Raw genomic sequence first — 15,412 nt, forward strand, 5'->3', positions numbered from 1 at the left:
GGGTGTGTGTGGGGTGTCAGGCTGCTCCGGGAAGAGGCACGAGGTGCTGCGAGGGTGCTCGGCTCTCTGCACGGAGCGCAGTCCACCACCGCATTTTCACGGGGGATTGTTGCTATTTTACTAGGAAAACAGGACAGACGCAGGCAGAGCGGCACTTGCAACCAGAAACCCCGGGAGCCCTTTCTGCTTTCCTAGGACACCCCCTCCACCAGCTTCTAGTGTTTTCCAAACACAAATTAAGCCTCGGTTCGGCTCTCTCCAGGGTAAACAAGGTGGTTTATAGCTAGCCACCGTCCTTCCGCGGAAGCATCTGTAGTGTCGAGTCCGACTGCTCTTTCTTTCAGAATATCTGCACGCCCTGTATTTCTTAACACTTTAAAGGATCACCCAAAATAGTTTACAAATCATTTATGAACTCCACTGCCAAAACGCAGCCACCTTTAGAGTATAAAATACCAGCTGTCCTATAATGGCAGAACCCTTAAAGAAAACATCCCGCTGAAAACATAGAAATACATGGAGAGAAGAGCAAAGTTTCTCCTCTCCAGCAGAGGATGAAAAGGAAGCCAAACCCCTTTTACACTTCACTTGAAAATTACCTCCCAAACCCTTCTATCTGATCACCGCTTATAGTCATCTCCCATTCAGACACTAACCAAACCCAACATAATCATCCTGTGGCATAATTTTAACACAGCTGCTTCAAAACAGTGATTGTCCAAAGTCAACAAGCAGAATAACTCAATTAAATCACAATTTTAATGTATCAATCATATGACAACCACCTGCCAGTTTAAATTTTACTAAGCCACATCGCATTTACTTCTCAAATCTAGAGAAAGAATGACAAATGCAGTGAAAGTTTTTATTCCTTTATTGATAAATGCTTTCCAGACTTTCCAAGCTGGATTGTTCAGTTAAAACCAAAACCACAAAATACTTTCAACCTAAAATCCTCAATGTCCTGCTTAGAAGACACAAAGGGTAGCTCTGTTCTGACCACAAAGGAAGCAAGATTCTGGCTTTGGAAATCTAGAGCTTCAGAGTTGGCTTTTTAAATAAGATCTTAAAGATTAATTTACAAAATGCAATATAACTATGTGATATGATGCATGGCATTGAGATCTGCAGGACAGCGAAGAATCTTCAAACATCTTGAGCTGATGTCTATGAAGGGGCTATTTGGCTTCTTTGCATCCTATAGGAAGAGATGACGACAAGTTACCTACATACAGCACACCTCACTCCAGGCTAGTGAGCTTCCCAGCATTACAAACCATAAGGACTCCAATATAATTTGCAAGGTACAGAGAAGCTGTTAACAGTTGTGGATAATATCCATTTCTGATCATCTGACACAAAGCTCAAACTCTTTAGCAGAGAAGCCAGTGACTGGGGCCACTGAGAAATACACGGATGAAAACATAAGAACCCGCCATCATTCTTCAGCATTTTGAGTTGTGACATCTGACCACAACAGCTTCCCAAAAAGTACTGAAGATGTCGATTCCGGACAACCCACAGAGAAATGGATCATCAAACACGAGAAGAGGCATTCAAAGAATCAAAAACCTTATTCAGAAGTTAAACAAGAGCCAGCTCCAAACACAGGAGCCAGCATTTGCTTAGACAGACCTATGCAGTGAAAGGACATTCCTGACACCAGCACGTTAATAGGTACTGTAGGCAGATGATTGTCAGGATAAGGAATGGGCATTAACAGCCTATTTAGCCTCAAAGTCACTAGAACATCTTGTGTCTCTCATTTTATTTCCCAGATTAGCAGTTTCACAAGACTCATCTCTGCATTATTCCTTCCTTGACATGTCAACTGCTAGGAACACTTCAGGGACTTACGCAACATCTTTCTGATGCTTAATTAAAATAAGATTTCTGAAGAATATTTCTAAAGCTGCTACAATAAGGATTCCGTTGTGAAAAACTGCATTGGGGTTTTTGTTTTGTTTCTTTTGTTTTTTAAAGAGTGGACTAAAAGCACACAAGTGCTGCGACCGGACCTACACGGGCCTCCAGACTGGCTACATTCACTAACAATCATGCTTTATTTACTCTGATTCTGGAAGCTTTTAAGTGAAGCTAAGGACCGAGACACTCACCAATCTTCCTGGTTTAAGAGGTAGCAGCAACCACACCCACCTTCTGGGCAGCTTCTTTCTTGGCTTGGTGAGCCTGCAACACTGCAACGGCCTCCTCCACCTCAGGGAGACAAGTTATCTAGTGAGACCTATTCTCTTGACCAAAGCCTCCCACAGACCACCCCATCTAAAGGAACAGGCCGGTTTACCTTTGACCGGAGGGACTCTGGAGACTCTAACATGTGCAGCAGCTCTGAGTTGTCAATCTCTAGCAGCATCCCCGTGATCTTCCCCGCAAGGCTGGGGTGCATAGCTTGAATCAGAGGGAACAAACGTTCTCCTGGGAAAAAAAAAAGCAGTTCAGACAGCCGAGTTTCAATTAAAAAGTCATCTTTGAAACCTGAGGGGATTTCCAAAGTAATACGCAATCTGTAAGAACTGAAGTTTCACTTACCCAGCATCTGTTTCTGCTCCTGGGGAGGGGCAGCAGCCAGCATGGAGGCCGTTAGCGGTTCCTGTCCCTGCACATGTACTGCAGGCTGAGGTGCCTACAGAAGGGCAGACATGAGGGTTCTGAAATAGATACTAGACTGATTGCTTCATATTTAGAGACAATAATAAGATATTCCCTCCTTCTAAAACACAACCTTTGTCAAGCCTACAGCAGATTTAACTTTCAGAAAAGGACAGATAAGGTGCCCTTGGTTCACAAACATGCTCCCTCCAAGTCCTGAACTCAAAACCCCCTAATGTCACACACGGGCACTGTAAATATCTTACAAAAACCGGATCAAACATTGTGAGACAAATATCGCAATTGAGAAAGAGCAACATCCAGGCCTGCTTTTTTTTTTTTAACAATGCAGAGGTTTGTGGGAGAAGCAAACTGTGCCTTCAATGATGCCCTAGTGAGGATTTGGCAAAGAGGTGAGAGAATGAATGGTTGCAAAATGGGAAAGCAAAGAACCAAGAAAAATATCCTTACAGCAAATCTGGGTAAAAAAAAAAAAAAGGCTTGCAAGTACAAGACAGATAAACCAACTAGGTTGCCCCTGGAAAAGGTACAACTGCCAGGTTTTTAAATTCTGAATTACGATGCCTGTCTGGGTTATAAAAGTAGCTTGAAGTTTCTGTAAAAACACTTCATTTGAATGTAAAACCTGTTGGACTGCAGTAACTGCAGGGACTCCCAGCCCAGACCCTTGTGTTACCTGCAAAGGCTGTACAGCTGGGTGTGGGCTGCGGACACTTGAGGCATATTTGTAAGGAGGAACCGCTCTGGGAGCGGGGGCAGCTACAGGTGGACGAGGAGCTAAATTCTGCGCTGCAGTGCCAACGCCTGCAAAAGAAGAGAACAGAACTACAAACACCTGTAGCAACATGCAAGCAAGTTGGGATGTCCGATATTAACTGTTGAATTCAAACTATGCTCTGCACAGTCTAATACTTCTTTAGAAAGTGGTCTCCAAAATGCTACTGGCTACGTTAGTAAATGGCTGTTCTCCCAAAAACTAAACCATGGATTCCACATCCTGCATTTAAGACATTTTCTAGTTATTCACTGGAATAAAATGAATTTGAATGCTCCACTCTGAAAACAATATCCATAACCTACAGAGCTTTTTTTTTTTTTTGAGTGGTAAATGTTGCAGAGGTGTAGAGATGAGTTCCAAACCAGTGGAAAGCAACCCATCTGGATTTCCACTGCTGTGCTGTAGCACCAACTGTCCCCCGACCTGCACTGCACAGCAAGGAATAGGAAAGATTCAGGTGCTGTCTCTGCCCCTTGCTCCAGGTGGCCTTTGGTTATCCATATCTGACAACCATCTTTGGAAGTAGAAGTCAAGTCTCACTAGCATCCTCCTCCCTCACAGACAAGGGGAAGAGCCTGGGAGGCAGACACCTTACCAACTCGCTGGGCAGCAGCGGGGAGGCCACGAGAGGCCGGAGCATTGCCAGCAGGGGCCAGATGGCGCAGTGCTGGCCGTGGTCCAGACTGGCGCATGGCATTTGGCATTCCCTGGAAGCCTAATGGAAGAAATGAGGGGAAATCCTCAAAACAGAACTGACTGGCAAGTCGGGACAGTCAGCTACAGAAAGCAGGTTGGGGTTGCGCACGGAAAGGAAAGCATGCATTGTTCTTGTTGGAAAGTACAGCCAAGAGGGTCATACAACCAAAATATTGTCTCTAGCATGCTCACCTTGAGGTCTTCCCCCTTGCTGCCAGCGTGGGTTGGGTCTCATCTGTGTCATTTGATTGGGTGCATAGTAAGTGGGTCTGCTCTGAGCCTGAAGAAAGATCAGACAAGCTCAGAGGCAACATCTTAGTGAATAACAAACATTGTTTACAACATGTTTTGGCAGTTGTTGCCAGGACTCAACACTGAATTCACATTAAGAGAACAGGCAGCTGGGAAGTCACAGAATTAACTCCACTGACTGCACCCCTCATTAGGAGTTACTTGCTTATAGGCATAAGAAAGGCTCAACGAGATTATTGCAGCTGAACCATCAAAGCTCCAAGACAGGTTAAAAAAACCACACAAGCTCAGCTTACCTGGGGCACAGCAGGCATGAAATATCCCCCAGCAGCAGGCTGGAACTGATTAATAATTGTGTTGGCAGGCAAGGCTCTCATCCCAGCAATGCGTTGCATGTACTGATTAGTTAGATGGGCCTTTCGCTCTTCTTTCCTTTGTGCAAGTGCAACATACAATGGCTTTGAGCCCACAATTCGCCCATTCATCTCTGTCACAGCTTTTGTCGCTTCCTCTGGAGAGGAAAAGCAGACAAAGCCAAACCCTTTGCTCCGTCCATCTTCCAGCATCACCTGCAGTAAAGATCAATTGCTAGTGGAGTACCATTATGAGAACTTAGCTTAACTTACCATTACAAGAATCCATATTTTTTAAATGTCAGATTTCAGGCAGGTAGGACATAACTGTCGCAGAGGTGTAGAGACAGGTACTCAATGAATGAGAAGTCACCTGTCTGGATTTACTCTGCTTTTCTGTAAGCACCATGTGTCCCCAGGCCCACACTGCACAGTAAGGAATGGGAAAGATTTGGTGCAGTCTCTAAACACACGTAGGGAAATGCCATTTCACATGTATTGGGGAGTCACCTCAAACAAGCATGTTTGCCACTTCCTGCCTCCTCTTTTCATGAGGGAATGAAGCAAGTTCTCAGTAAAATCCCACCAGGACCCAAAGAAATCTGTGTATTTACTAGTCCAGGTGTTCTCAGGACCACAATGACCAGGGGATGTAAGAACTACTCTTCAATCCCATGTCAGTAACAGTTCCTTCTTCAGGCTTTAAAATCCAAATACCCCCAAACCCCACAATACCTTGGCACTCGTTATTGACCCAAAAGGTGAGAACTCCTTCCTCAGTTTTTCATCATCTATAGTGTCATCTAGGTTTTTAATGTATAGGTTAACACCCTAGAAGGGAGAGAACAGTAAGACTTTCATAACATTAAAGAAAATCTTGAGCACATCAACTGTTAGCATCCATCTGCCAGAGCTGTAATTTGTCTGAAAACTCTTAATTTAGCATAATGTTCCTTTCGTACCACCCAAAGCTGAAGGCAATAAATGTTGCAAAGGCGTAGAGACAAGTCCCACTGTAGTGAAAGGGAGCTTGTCTGGATTTCCTCTGCTTTCCTGTTGCATCATGTGTCCCCAGTCCAGCATTGTATCGCAAGGAGTGGGAAAGATTCAGATGCGATCTCCGACATGACCCAGTTTTGCCGTAAGTTAGAGAGACAACAGCATGGGGTTTTGCTGTCTCTTTCCATCTTTCTAGGTATCCCTATTTGAAAATAAAGGAGACTGCATGACTGTTTGCTCATGTCCTCCTAAACATTTCATTGCCAAGACTATGCCCTGATGCCCCCTTTGCCCCCAAATACCATGGAGTCACCCTGGGAGTTAAAATGTAAAGGCATCTCATAGGACAATGACTGATTACTTTGTGCCTTTACATTTTAACTCCCAGGGTATCTCATAGGACAATGACTGATTACTTTGTCAATTCTGTTCAAGTCTGCCAACAGACTGAAAGTGGTGCTTAAATTCAGAAAAGGAACAGACTGTTCACCTGGTACCGGCTGAGCCTCTCTTGTTTTAGCTGTTCAAACTTCCGTTTCAGCTCTGCCTGACGCTCGACCTTCTTCTGCGCTCGGCCTACAAATACCATTTTCCCATTGATATCCTTTCCATTCATTTCTTCTACTGCCTGGACAGAGGGTTCAAGAGGAAACTGTCAAGTGCTGAAACAAGATAGCACCTGATCCTGTTAAGAACAGGACTGTCCAAATCGCATCGTATCCCTGCCTGTTAGCCAATAAACCAAGGTTGCCACATTACCTTTGCACTGCTTCCATATAACAGGCTAATTAAAGGCAAACTGAAGTTATCAGGAGAGACCATGCTGACAACACCACTGTAAGTGCTGGACTAACAGCAGCTTGAGTTTATCCCCACCCCTTCTTGCAATTGAGGCCAAGTTTTAACAAGCATTCTGCTTAGAGAAGACCATAATGTTCTCACTCTAGACACCTTCCTCCTCCTGAAGCCCTGCATCGTAGCATTTCTTCAGCAATCAACATTCTTGACTATACCACTGCATTCTGTGTGGATCTAGTAATCTGGAGAAATGCCAAGTTACCCTTGAATGTCAAGCTAGTAAGGGGCAAAAGGTTTCTAAGTCCCCACATCTAGAAGAGGTTATGCCCAAGGCAGACTTTTCTCTCATTTTAGTAACAGGCTCCTATGATAAAGCAAGTAAGTTTTTCTTCTCTGCAGATATCCAAGCAGCATAAAAAATAGTCATACCTTGTTAGCATCTTCATGCTTTTCAAAGCTTACAAAGCCAAAGCCTTTGGATTTTCCAGTAGGGTCTGTCATCACTTTAACACTCAGAGTTTTACCTGTAACCAAGGGACAGGGTTAGTAAAAAAATCAAAACTATTTCAAGACTATTAAACTCCATATAATAGCCCCAGCCTTCTCTCTCTCATCTGCTGGTCAGCCTCTGCCTCCTGTCCAACATTTGGCACAACTACTACCCACACCTCAACTCTCTGTATTCCTCAGCCTCAAAGTGACCCACGTGGAGTTATACAGATGGTAGCAGCCCTGTTAAATTACCATGGGTCATGAAATTCACAGCCTCATTAAAAGTGTTTCTGTATTTACCATATTTGCTGAAGAGCTCCTTTAGTCTTTCATCATCCATGTCATCCCCAAAGTTTTTAATATAAACATTGGTGAATTCTTTTGCCTTGGCTCCCAACTCAGCCTCCCGCTCTTTACGAGACTTGAATCTCCCAACAAATCTGTAAGAAAGAATGAAAATCCCAATAAGCAGCTTGTTTTCAAGAGTGGAAAAACAATGTGTGATTTGCAGTGAGGCAAAAAATGAGTGTGTAGTAGGAGCTGGGAATGGGGACAAGAAAGGGTGACAGGAGAAGGACAAACAGGCCACAGACCAACCAGAAAAGTCACCTGTCCTATGGCAGAGAGAGTCAGACAAGGATGCCCACCCAGCTCTGCAGTGGAGAGAGTACTGGCCACAGAAACCCACCCCAGCCCACTAGCGGAGAGGTAGCAAATCAAGGCTTGGTTAGGGAAACCCACCAGCCCTGTAATGGAGGGGTAGCAGGCCATGGCTTGGGCAGGGTCACTCACCAGCCCTGTAGTGGAGAGGTAGCAGGCCAAGGCTTGGGCCAGGAGAACCAGTGCCTTGTGTGTCCCTGTTAATACCGAGATGCATCACGGTTCATGCGATCGTTGCTGCTTCTGGCTGTGACACTCACACTTTGCGGTCGTTTAGCAGCATGCCGTTCATCTTCTCGATGGCTCTATCTGCAGCATCCTGGGTCTCAAAGTGCACAAATGCGTAGCCCTTAGAGCCATTCTCATCACACACCACCTAAACGTGTGGAAGGAAAACAAAATGTCAGCTCTCTGAACACATTTTCTCCTCTGTCACGCTCAGACACAAAGCCAGCACACAAAAATAGGTTACTGCCAAGGCTCAACACTAGGAAGACGTGTGTGTTTCAGACTTGCACGCTTCATGACCAAATCTGATGTAACATCAGCAATCCCTGACCTTCTGGTCAACTCTGCCTTTTAGAGACTCCACTCCCCACTTGATGAAAGGTGTCCCTTTCGCTTCCTACGTTGGACATGTCTGATCATGTCACTGCTATTACAGAATTGGACAAAGTAACCACATCTCACCTTGCAGGACAAAATATTCCCAAACGCTGAGAATGTGTCATAAAGTGCCTTGTTATCAATGGATTTGTCCAGGTTCTTAATGAAGACATTCCCAACCCCTGACTTCCTCAAGGAGGGGTCCCTCTGAGACCACATGATGCGAATGGGTTTTCCTTTGATCACATCAAAATTCATGGTATCTAGAGCACGCTCAGCTGCAAGAGAAGTCAAGAACAGATTTCTGTGGTTTGTTAAAGAATAAAGGTTTCCATCATGTGGGTGATTGTTTTCTCTGAATTTTACTCAGCTCACGGAGACATTTGGGGCAATATCATGGGCAACCAATTTCAATGACATTTTAACTCAATGTTTCAAGGGAGGTCTTTGCAGCACGGTCACTAGACATGTTTAAGTATAATAGGTTTACTAGACTATTTTAAATTTACATGATAGTAATGTTTTAACAACCACAGCAAAATGAATGTCAAAATGCCTGGGGTTTATTAGTTACATTCTTAGTTATTATACAGTTAAATTGCTGCACCCAAAGAAGGAAAGGAAATACAGGAAACCCTGGGGAACAAAAGGAAGTAACAAAAGTGACTGTTTGGCTTGTTTGCTTTTCATGAAGCTCACACCTACCCATACTCCATTTCTATTAAGAGAAAAGGATCATCTCCCTATCAGGTCAGGGAAAACATGCACGAACACATGGCTGGCAGAGAAGAAGACGTGAGTCAGCCTCTATAACTTATGTGGCCAAAAAATGATTCCCAAGCTGCTCAATCTAAAGATGACAGCAAGAGCGGACAAAACTCTGGAAAAAAAGTCCATATAGCTGATCTGGTTAACAGGGAAGTGTTTATCTAAACTCTAAAACCCCAGCACTGTCATTCTAACCTACACTGAAATCCCCTCCATGATTCTATTTCTGCTACCTACTGATGTATTAAAAGGATCATTACGTACACACATTAGGATCTTGTTCATAAAATTGAGATGCTTGGGACTCTTCTGTGCCAGAAAACACTCCCAGCATGGAGTGCACAGAGAAAAAGGAAGACTCTTAATTCCCAGCATGAAGCAGGGAAAGAGAGGATCAACAAGCATTAAAATCAAGGAATATTAACAGGGCAGAACCCAAGTTTTCCAAATTTGTTTGTCTCAATTCTTCCAGGCCACATTCACCCAATGATACTTGCTGATTAGATTTCAGGAGCAGCAAATTCAAGGAAAATGCCAACTTGAACATCTTCTTTCACGTGATCGCTAGTGTAACCAGAGTAACTACTCAGTATTTCATGGAGCTATCCCTAGGAACTCCAATGAGACATTGCCAAAGTCTCCTGCACTCCCTACCCCCAAAGTCAGTTTCAGCTACTGCATCGAAGTTTCTCAGAATTTTTCATGTGCTTTGAAAATGTTTTCTGTTGTTGTTGCTTTTTAAATTGAAGTGGTGCTGTCACTATTTTCCTCAGTCCTTCACACATACCCCCAGCTGGAAAACAAGCCCTGATGGACTTCATTCCTGAAGTAGTCAGGCTTGCAAAAAAAAAACTTAAGGAGGAAAGTTATACCTGCTACAACTCTACCAGCTCTGTTTAGTCAAAGGTGTTAGATGCAATTAACTGCCATGCTAAAATGATTCCTCAGCTGCTACTCTGAATCAATGCAACTGAGGTTCTTCCTGCAGTCCATTCCTAGTAGGCACTTCAGCAGGCGACTTGGTCCAGCTTGTCAAATTTGGCAGTGTTTATTTATAGCAGGGAGAGGTCCTCCAGAAGTATGCGTTGGCAAGGACACAAACTAGTTGTATATACCATTTGCAGCAGAAACAGGGCTCCTGCTGAAAGGTGACAAGCAGATGAAGCAGTGGCATGCAACCAGAGGGAACTGTGAAACGCTCTGCAGCAGCTACCAAGATATAGACTAGTTATGAACTTACTCCCAGTTCTTTCAAGCTTCCTAAGCATATACTTAAGCAGATACTATTGCACTGCTCTTTCAATAGCTTGCTAGTATCCCACTCTATTATTACACTCGTCTTGAAATTCACTCAGACACTTCTTGTGAGCAGTGGTATAAGAAAGCCCTAGATGGATTCCCTGATTTGAGGAAGGTCTGCCATACCCACAGTAGAAGTGCAATCACATTACACCAGTACCTAAGAAAACCTGTAAAGGACCAGCATGAATTATGTGAATGACTCAGACTAGGCACATCTGATTCATTTCCTTAATCTGAGCGAACACCTTCTCATTTTCTTCTATTTAAGCCACAAAGCTTCAGCCATTTCAGTTCCTGTATCTGTTTCTCTCCCACTGGTTCCTGTCATCCTTCCAGCAGACTCAACTGCAACTCATATATAACATTATACACACTCTTAACCCCTTTCAGGCTTCCTTTTAATTCCTCTTCTATAGCCTTCTGGAGAGGGAAAGCATATGAACACTCCTTGCAGCTTGCCTTAGGCCTCAAAGTAATTAATCTCCCTTACAGGCTCCCTGATGCAGAGCTAACACAATGCTGGAATTAGCAACTGTGGTTGAGCGGCATAAAGACAGATAACCACACGCACACACTGAGATTCACCCATGAGAAACTCTGCACAAGGAGTTTTATTCTGCAAAGATGGCTGCTCTGCAAACCTCTGGGCTTTCACTTATGTCACTAAGCAAAAGAGACCTGACAACAAAAGCACATAGCACAAATCTAACCACTTTTAAAAAAAGAGAGGTCGCATACAGAACAGACTCAAATCCCTTGATCACTGAAGTTAGAACAAAATGCTGTTGGCAATGAAGGATATATAAGTAACCACTCTTCCCTTTTAACTTCACACCTGCATTTACGTTACACAGGTCTTCTCTTACATTGTCTTCTCTTCTTTAAGGAAGGGACAGAAAGTTAATCTATACTCTTCTACACCTTTCTTCAGAGACACTTATCTAACCCCAGCTCTGGGTTCCTTCTTGGCTTGGGAAATGTTCTGTTTTCTCTGTACGGAACAGCTTATCTCTATAGCCATATTAAAGTTTCTCTGCTTCGTTATCTGAGTTGTCATGTCATAACTGTTGTCAATGTTATGAAACCCTGGAATGCAATTAAATTGCATGAGGAACACATGAAAAAGGAAATTCAACTTTTCTTTCAAATGAAATGAGTTTGTTTTCTTTCCCTTCTTTACAGTCAAAAAGAATAAACATTAACAACTACAGCTGAGCCTGAACTAGCCAGAACTTTGAAGCGTTTCCTTAATCTGCCTATCACAGTATGACAGATTCAGTATTCAGCATTCACTGGTTACTACGCCAAAGAACTGCAATCAAAAACAGCCGAGCTTATTTTCACTAAAAATAACCTCTCTGCAGCAGACTACCAGTTAGACAATGCATGTCCAGAAAGTAACCCCTTCCAGAGTCAAGCATCGCTCCATTAGGTAACAAAAATGTAAAGAAAAATGCAAGCTTTGAACCAATTCGGACACAGGAACTCTGGAAGTACAGAGCACATTCAGGACGTGACAGTGTGATCTCCTGGTGGCCCCACGTAACGGGGAAGGGTTCTGGCTACTTGACTTGCTCTATGGTCTTTCTCTAGTCATACAGACAGCCTTATTTCCCACACAAAATTTAAAACATTGTTTTCTTCAGATTTACAAAGCACTCATCCTTCCACAAAAGGTGCCAGGGAAATGCAAACTATCACGTATCAACTTCTTTAATACCTACTACCACTTCAAGCATACTAACAATGTGTCCACAAGAACTTCCCCAAAAGTTTTCAGAGCACAAAGCTTCCAGATTAGTTTTATGTGGTATTTTGTAGCATCTACTATCACCCATAAATCAAAACAGATCCCTACAGCGCTACACAACACCCCCCGTCTTTTTACGGATTTAGTAAAATGAAGTCCAAATGCATTTCTGATTATGCATTCCTGGAAGAAAATACAGATCCCTCCTTTCAGAAAGCCCTCATGCAGGTAGTACTGAGTACTGCCACCTTGAAAGCAAAGCCGAATTTCTGCATTTGACAGTAAGAATTGTATTCTTCATATTCAGGTCTTTGTTTCGGAAAGACCGCAACGCACCACCAACGTGCTCACCTTTCCAAAATTATCTATGTTCTGCTGCATTACATTTAGTACAGCAGCTGTTTTTTTACTTATGCAAAGTAACAGATGCTGCAGTTTGCCAGACAGAAGAAATCAGGAGCATTTCAGAAGAGATCTCTTCATGAGGGCAGGAAGAGTTTGAACATTTCTCCTTCCCAATATTAACTCAATGATTAGGTTTAAATCACTTGACCTTCTAAGACCTACCAGTAACAAGACACCACTTTGTCAAAGTATCACTTGAAGTACTGGGACTTCCTAAAATGTCTGCTGCCTCACCAGGAGCCCAGAATGATGCAACCTCCCTCTAAACTCCTGCCTATTTATTACCATAAAAGATTACCTTCAGATATATTGGAAGGCCACCTGTCTTCGTATTTGTATGAGGTGCAGAACTTCTTTCTGCTAAAGCAAGCACATGTGACTGCTTCAGTCACTCTTCCCTTTTAACATCATAACTACACATATTATACAGGTCGTCTCTACTTTAAGAGAACTTTATCTATACTTTTGCACCCCATCTCCCCAACATTTATCTAATCCGAGCTCTTGGCCTTATTTCTGCTGCTTGTTTTTCTTTCTCTTACCCTAAAAAATGAGATCATAGCCTAGACAAAGGCAGGTGAGCCTGGATAACTGTACCTTTGCTTGTACAGCACATGAACGTACCAAGGTGGTTTTATAAGAGGGAGTCAGAGCAGACAGGTTCACCAGAGCAGGAGAGGACCACATGAACAGGCTCTCAGGTTCTTTCCTTCTCACGGAGAAGTTTTAAAACACATAAATACATTGCTTAGCCTGCATAAAAAGCACTTCTGGGAGTTCCGTGAATGAGAAATTATGCACTGGGGTGCAAGCCAGCTTTTTATCAGCCTAGCAAGAGAAAGGATCAGAAGTGCTCGATCGGATCAGTCAGCATCCCAAGGAAAGGACGTGCAGAAGGTACTTTGACCTGGAAGAGGATGGAAGCTAGGATGGCACATAGTCACAACAGACTATGCAAAATCCAAACATTCCAGCCAAGAGCTCAATCCCAGAAGCTCTGCTAGCTTGCAGGAATACAATTTTGTAATAACGTTTGTCTTCCACACAACAAATACTTTGATCCAAAGTCAATATATTACCCTGTGCAACAAACAGGCCACTCTCTGCTGTCTGTAAAAATGTAAAGCAGGATAACCTACTACAGGCTAAAGGAGAGTTTACTTGCTGCTGAAGTCTGTGCTGTTGTGAATTGATTCTGAATTCAAGGGAAAACTTCACTCTCATCTATCCTTTGGATGTCTCTATCGCATATAGATACTGCTAAATCACAGCACAGAGCAATAAACTTGCACCAGTCAACAAGTAAACGCCTGAAAACTAGGGCAGAAAACGCTGACCCATTTTTCTTCCAGAAAAGGCATGTTTCAAAATGACCTCTTCTGTCTCATCTTTCACATGCTACTGCTGCTTCAGCTCTGGAGTACCTACTTGAGCAGGAGCCAAATTAAAGTATGAAAAAAAAAGAGTTTGCAAGAGCAAATCAACCTGGCTTCTGCATGTGAGATGACCTGGTTTCCCACGCATCGAACAACGTGTCTTCTTTCCCATTAATACAAGAATACCACTTCCCAGACTGGGAGACCCATCTGGCCGCTTGCACAAACACAGCAACCTGCAGTCCACCAGGTGTCCCAAATATTAAACTGGAGTGAGTGGGCAGCCAGAGGCTCAGCCAGTCAAACTGAGCATTCAACCAGGGCCGATTACTCTGAACTTTTTCTGCTAGGACTGCATGAAGACCCATACGAATAGCCCAAATCTACACGACGATGAAGCGGAACACAGTGGAGATTATTCTTTTATGCAAGCTGGAACAAACCCAAGTCTCCAAACTCTTAGAGAAATAGGTCTATCTGTCAGAGGTGTTACCAAGATGTGCATTTGCAGAGTATTTTGTAGACACCAAGCAGTAAAAAATATTCCAGCTTCAGTCACTAGCAAGTGATTACTTACCCTGTAACTGTAACATTTTGGTAGGCAGCTACATGGCAATACACCTGAACAGCAGTGTGAATTAGTGGAAAAAAGTGAATAAAAATGAAGAAAAAAGCCGTAGATGTGGTTGTATATGTCACTTACCATCTGCAGGCTGCTGGAAGTTGACGTAGGCATACCCGAGGGACCGGCGGGTGATCATATCCCTGCAGACCCGAATTGAGAGAACGGGCCCAGCAGGGCTGAACTTCTCGTAGAGCATGGCCTCGGTGACATCGGGGTGCAGGTCACCCACATACAGCGATGCCATCGGGTAACTGCTGGCAGCTGTGTTCATCTTCCACCCAGCACGTGCTCCCACCGGGAACTAAGAGGGTTTTATTCTTGGGGTTTAAGTCAAGCTTTTTGTATATATTTAAACTGGGGGAAAAACCTCAAAATCTTATTTAAAAGCCTCACTAAGTGGGGGCCTGCAGAAACAGCTTGGGACAGGGGGGGCTGGCAGGAGGCTGGTAACCAGAGGGAGGGAGCAGTGAGGGGGACCAGGGGACGGCTGCTCCACCACACCAGGCCCCGGGACAGAGAGCGGCTGAGGGGGGAGAAGAGGCCTGGAAATCAGCAAAAAACAAAGTTAAGCCTCCAGGAGAGCAGGGCTCGGATAAGAAGCCAAAATTCATACGCAGCTCCTGAGCGTTTCTCCCGTCAGCTCTGGGGCAAAACCCTCCTCGATCTGCCTAAAACCACGTCCCTTATTTCGCTTTAAGAGTCTAATTTAGCCCCAATTCTCCAGAGCAGAGGCCGTTTGATTTTCTGAGGGGGAAAAAAAAAAAAGAAAAATAATCCTCTCTGTAATATATACTTATACGAACCTTTCTTTTAAAATTAAATCTTCTCTGCTAGGTTTATATTTTATATATAGATAAAATAGATCGGCTCTAGCGGGGCAATAAATAACACGCGGCGGCGGTTGAGCGCCGAGAGGGGCGG

At 43.7% G+C, this 15,412-nt stretch overlaps 1 protein-coding gene across 2 annotated transcripts; it reads right to left on the minus strand.

Moving 5' to 3' along the window:
- Nucleotides 1-856: 856 nt before the first annotated feature.
- PABPC4 (poly(A) binding protein cytoplasmic 4) lies at nucleotides 857-15,406 on the minus strand. Of its 2 annotated transcripts, none has more exons than XM_009284794.1 (15): nucleotides 14,570-15,406; nucleotides 8,350-8,543; nucleotides 7,920-8,035; nucleotides 7,300-7,439; nucleotides 6,937-7,031; nucleotides 6,200-6,337; nucleotides 5,446-5,541; nucleotides 4,654-4,926; nucleotides 4,298-4,385; nucleotides 4,005-4,124; nucleotides 3,308-3,435; nucleotides 2,551-2,644; nucleotides 2,306-2,436; nucleotides 2,118-2,217; nucleotides 857-1,198 (listed from the first exon to the last, which is right to left on the minus strand). In XM_009284794.1, the coding sequence occupies exons 1-14, from the start codon at nucleotides 14,760-14,762 to the stop codon at nucleotides 2,131-2,133; spliced, it is 1,893 nt and encodes a 630-aa protein (XP_009283069.1). In that variant the 5' UTR covers nucleotides 14,763-15,406; the 3' UTR covers nucleotides 857-1,198; nucleotides 2,118-2,130. The 2 variants fall into 2 exon arrangements, with proteins under 2 accessions (XP_009283069.1, XP_009283070.1); XM_009284795.2 differs by lacking the exon at nucleotides 14,570-15,406 and adding an exon at nucleotides 12,437-12,515.
- Nucleotides 15,407-15,412: the final 6 nt, after the last annotated feature.

Source organism: Aptenodytes forsteri, unplaced genomic scaffold (genome assembly GCF_000699145.1).
Source record: "Aptenodytes forsteri isolate BGI_AS27 unplaced genomic scaffold, ASM69914v1 Scaffold7, whole genome shotgun sequence".
In the NCBI taxonomy this organism is placed as follows: Eukaryota; Metazoa; Chordata; class Aves; order Sphenisciformes; family Spheniscidae; genus Aptenodytes; species Aptenodytes forsteri.

Excerpts from the sequence above, each read along its gene's own strand:
- PABPC4 (XM_009284794.1), bottom strand. The coding sequence starts at position 14,762 with ATGAACACAGCTGCCAGCAGTTACCCGATGGCATCGCTGTATGTGGGT. Across the intron at positions 7,032-7,299 it reads GGAGCTCTTCAGCAAATATG|GTAAAACTCTGAGTGTTAAA; the intron begins GTAAATACAGAA and ends CCTTGGTTACAG. Across the intron at positions 2,437-2,550 it reads GGAGCAGAAACAGATGCTGG|GAGAACGTTTGTTCCCTCTG; the intron begins GTAAGTGAAACT and ends TTTTTTTCCCAG.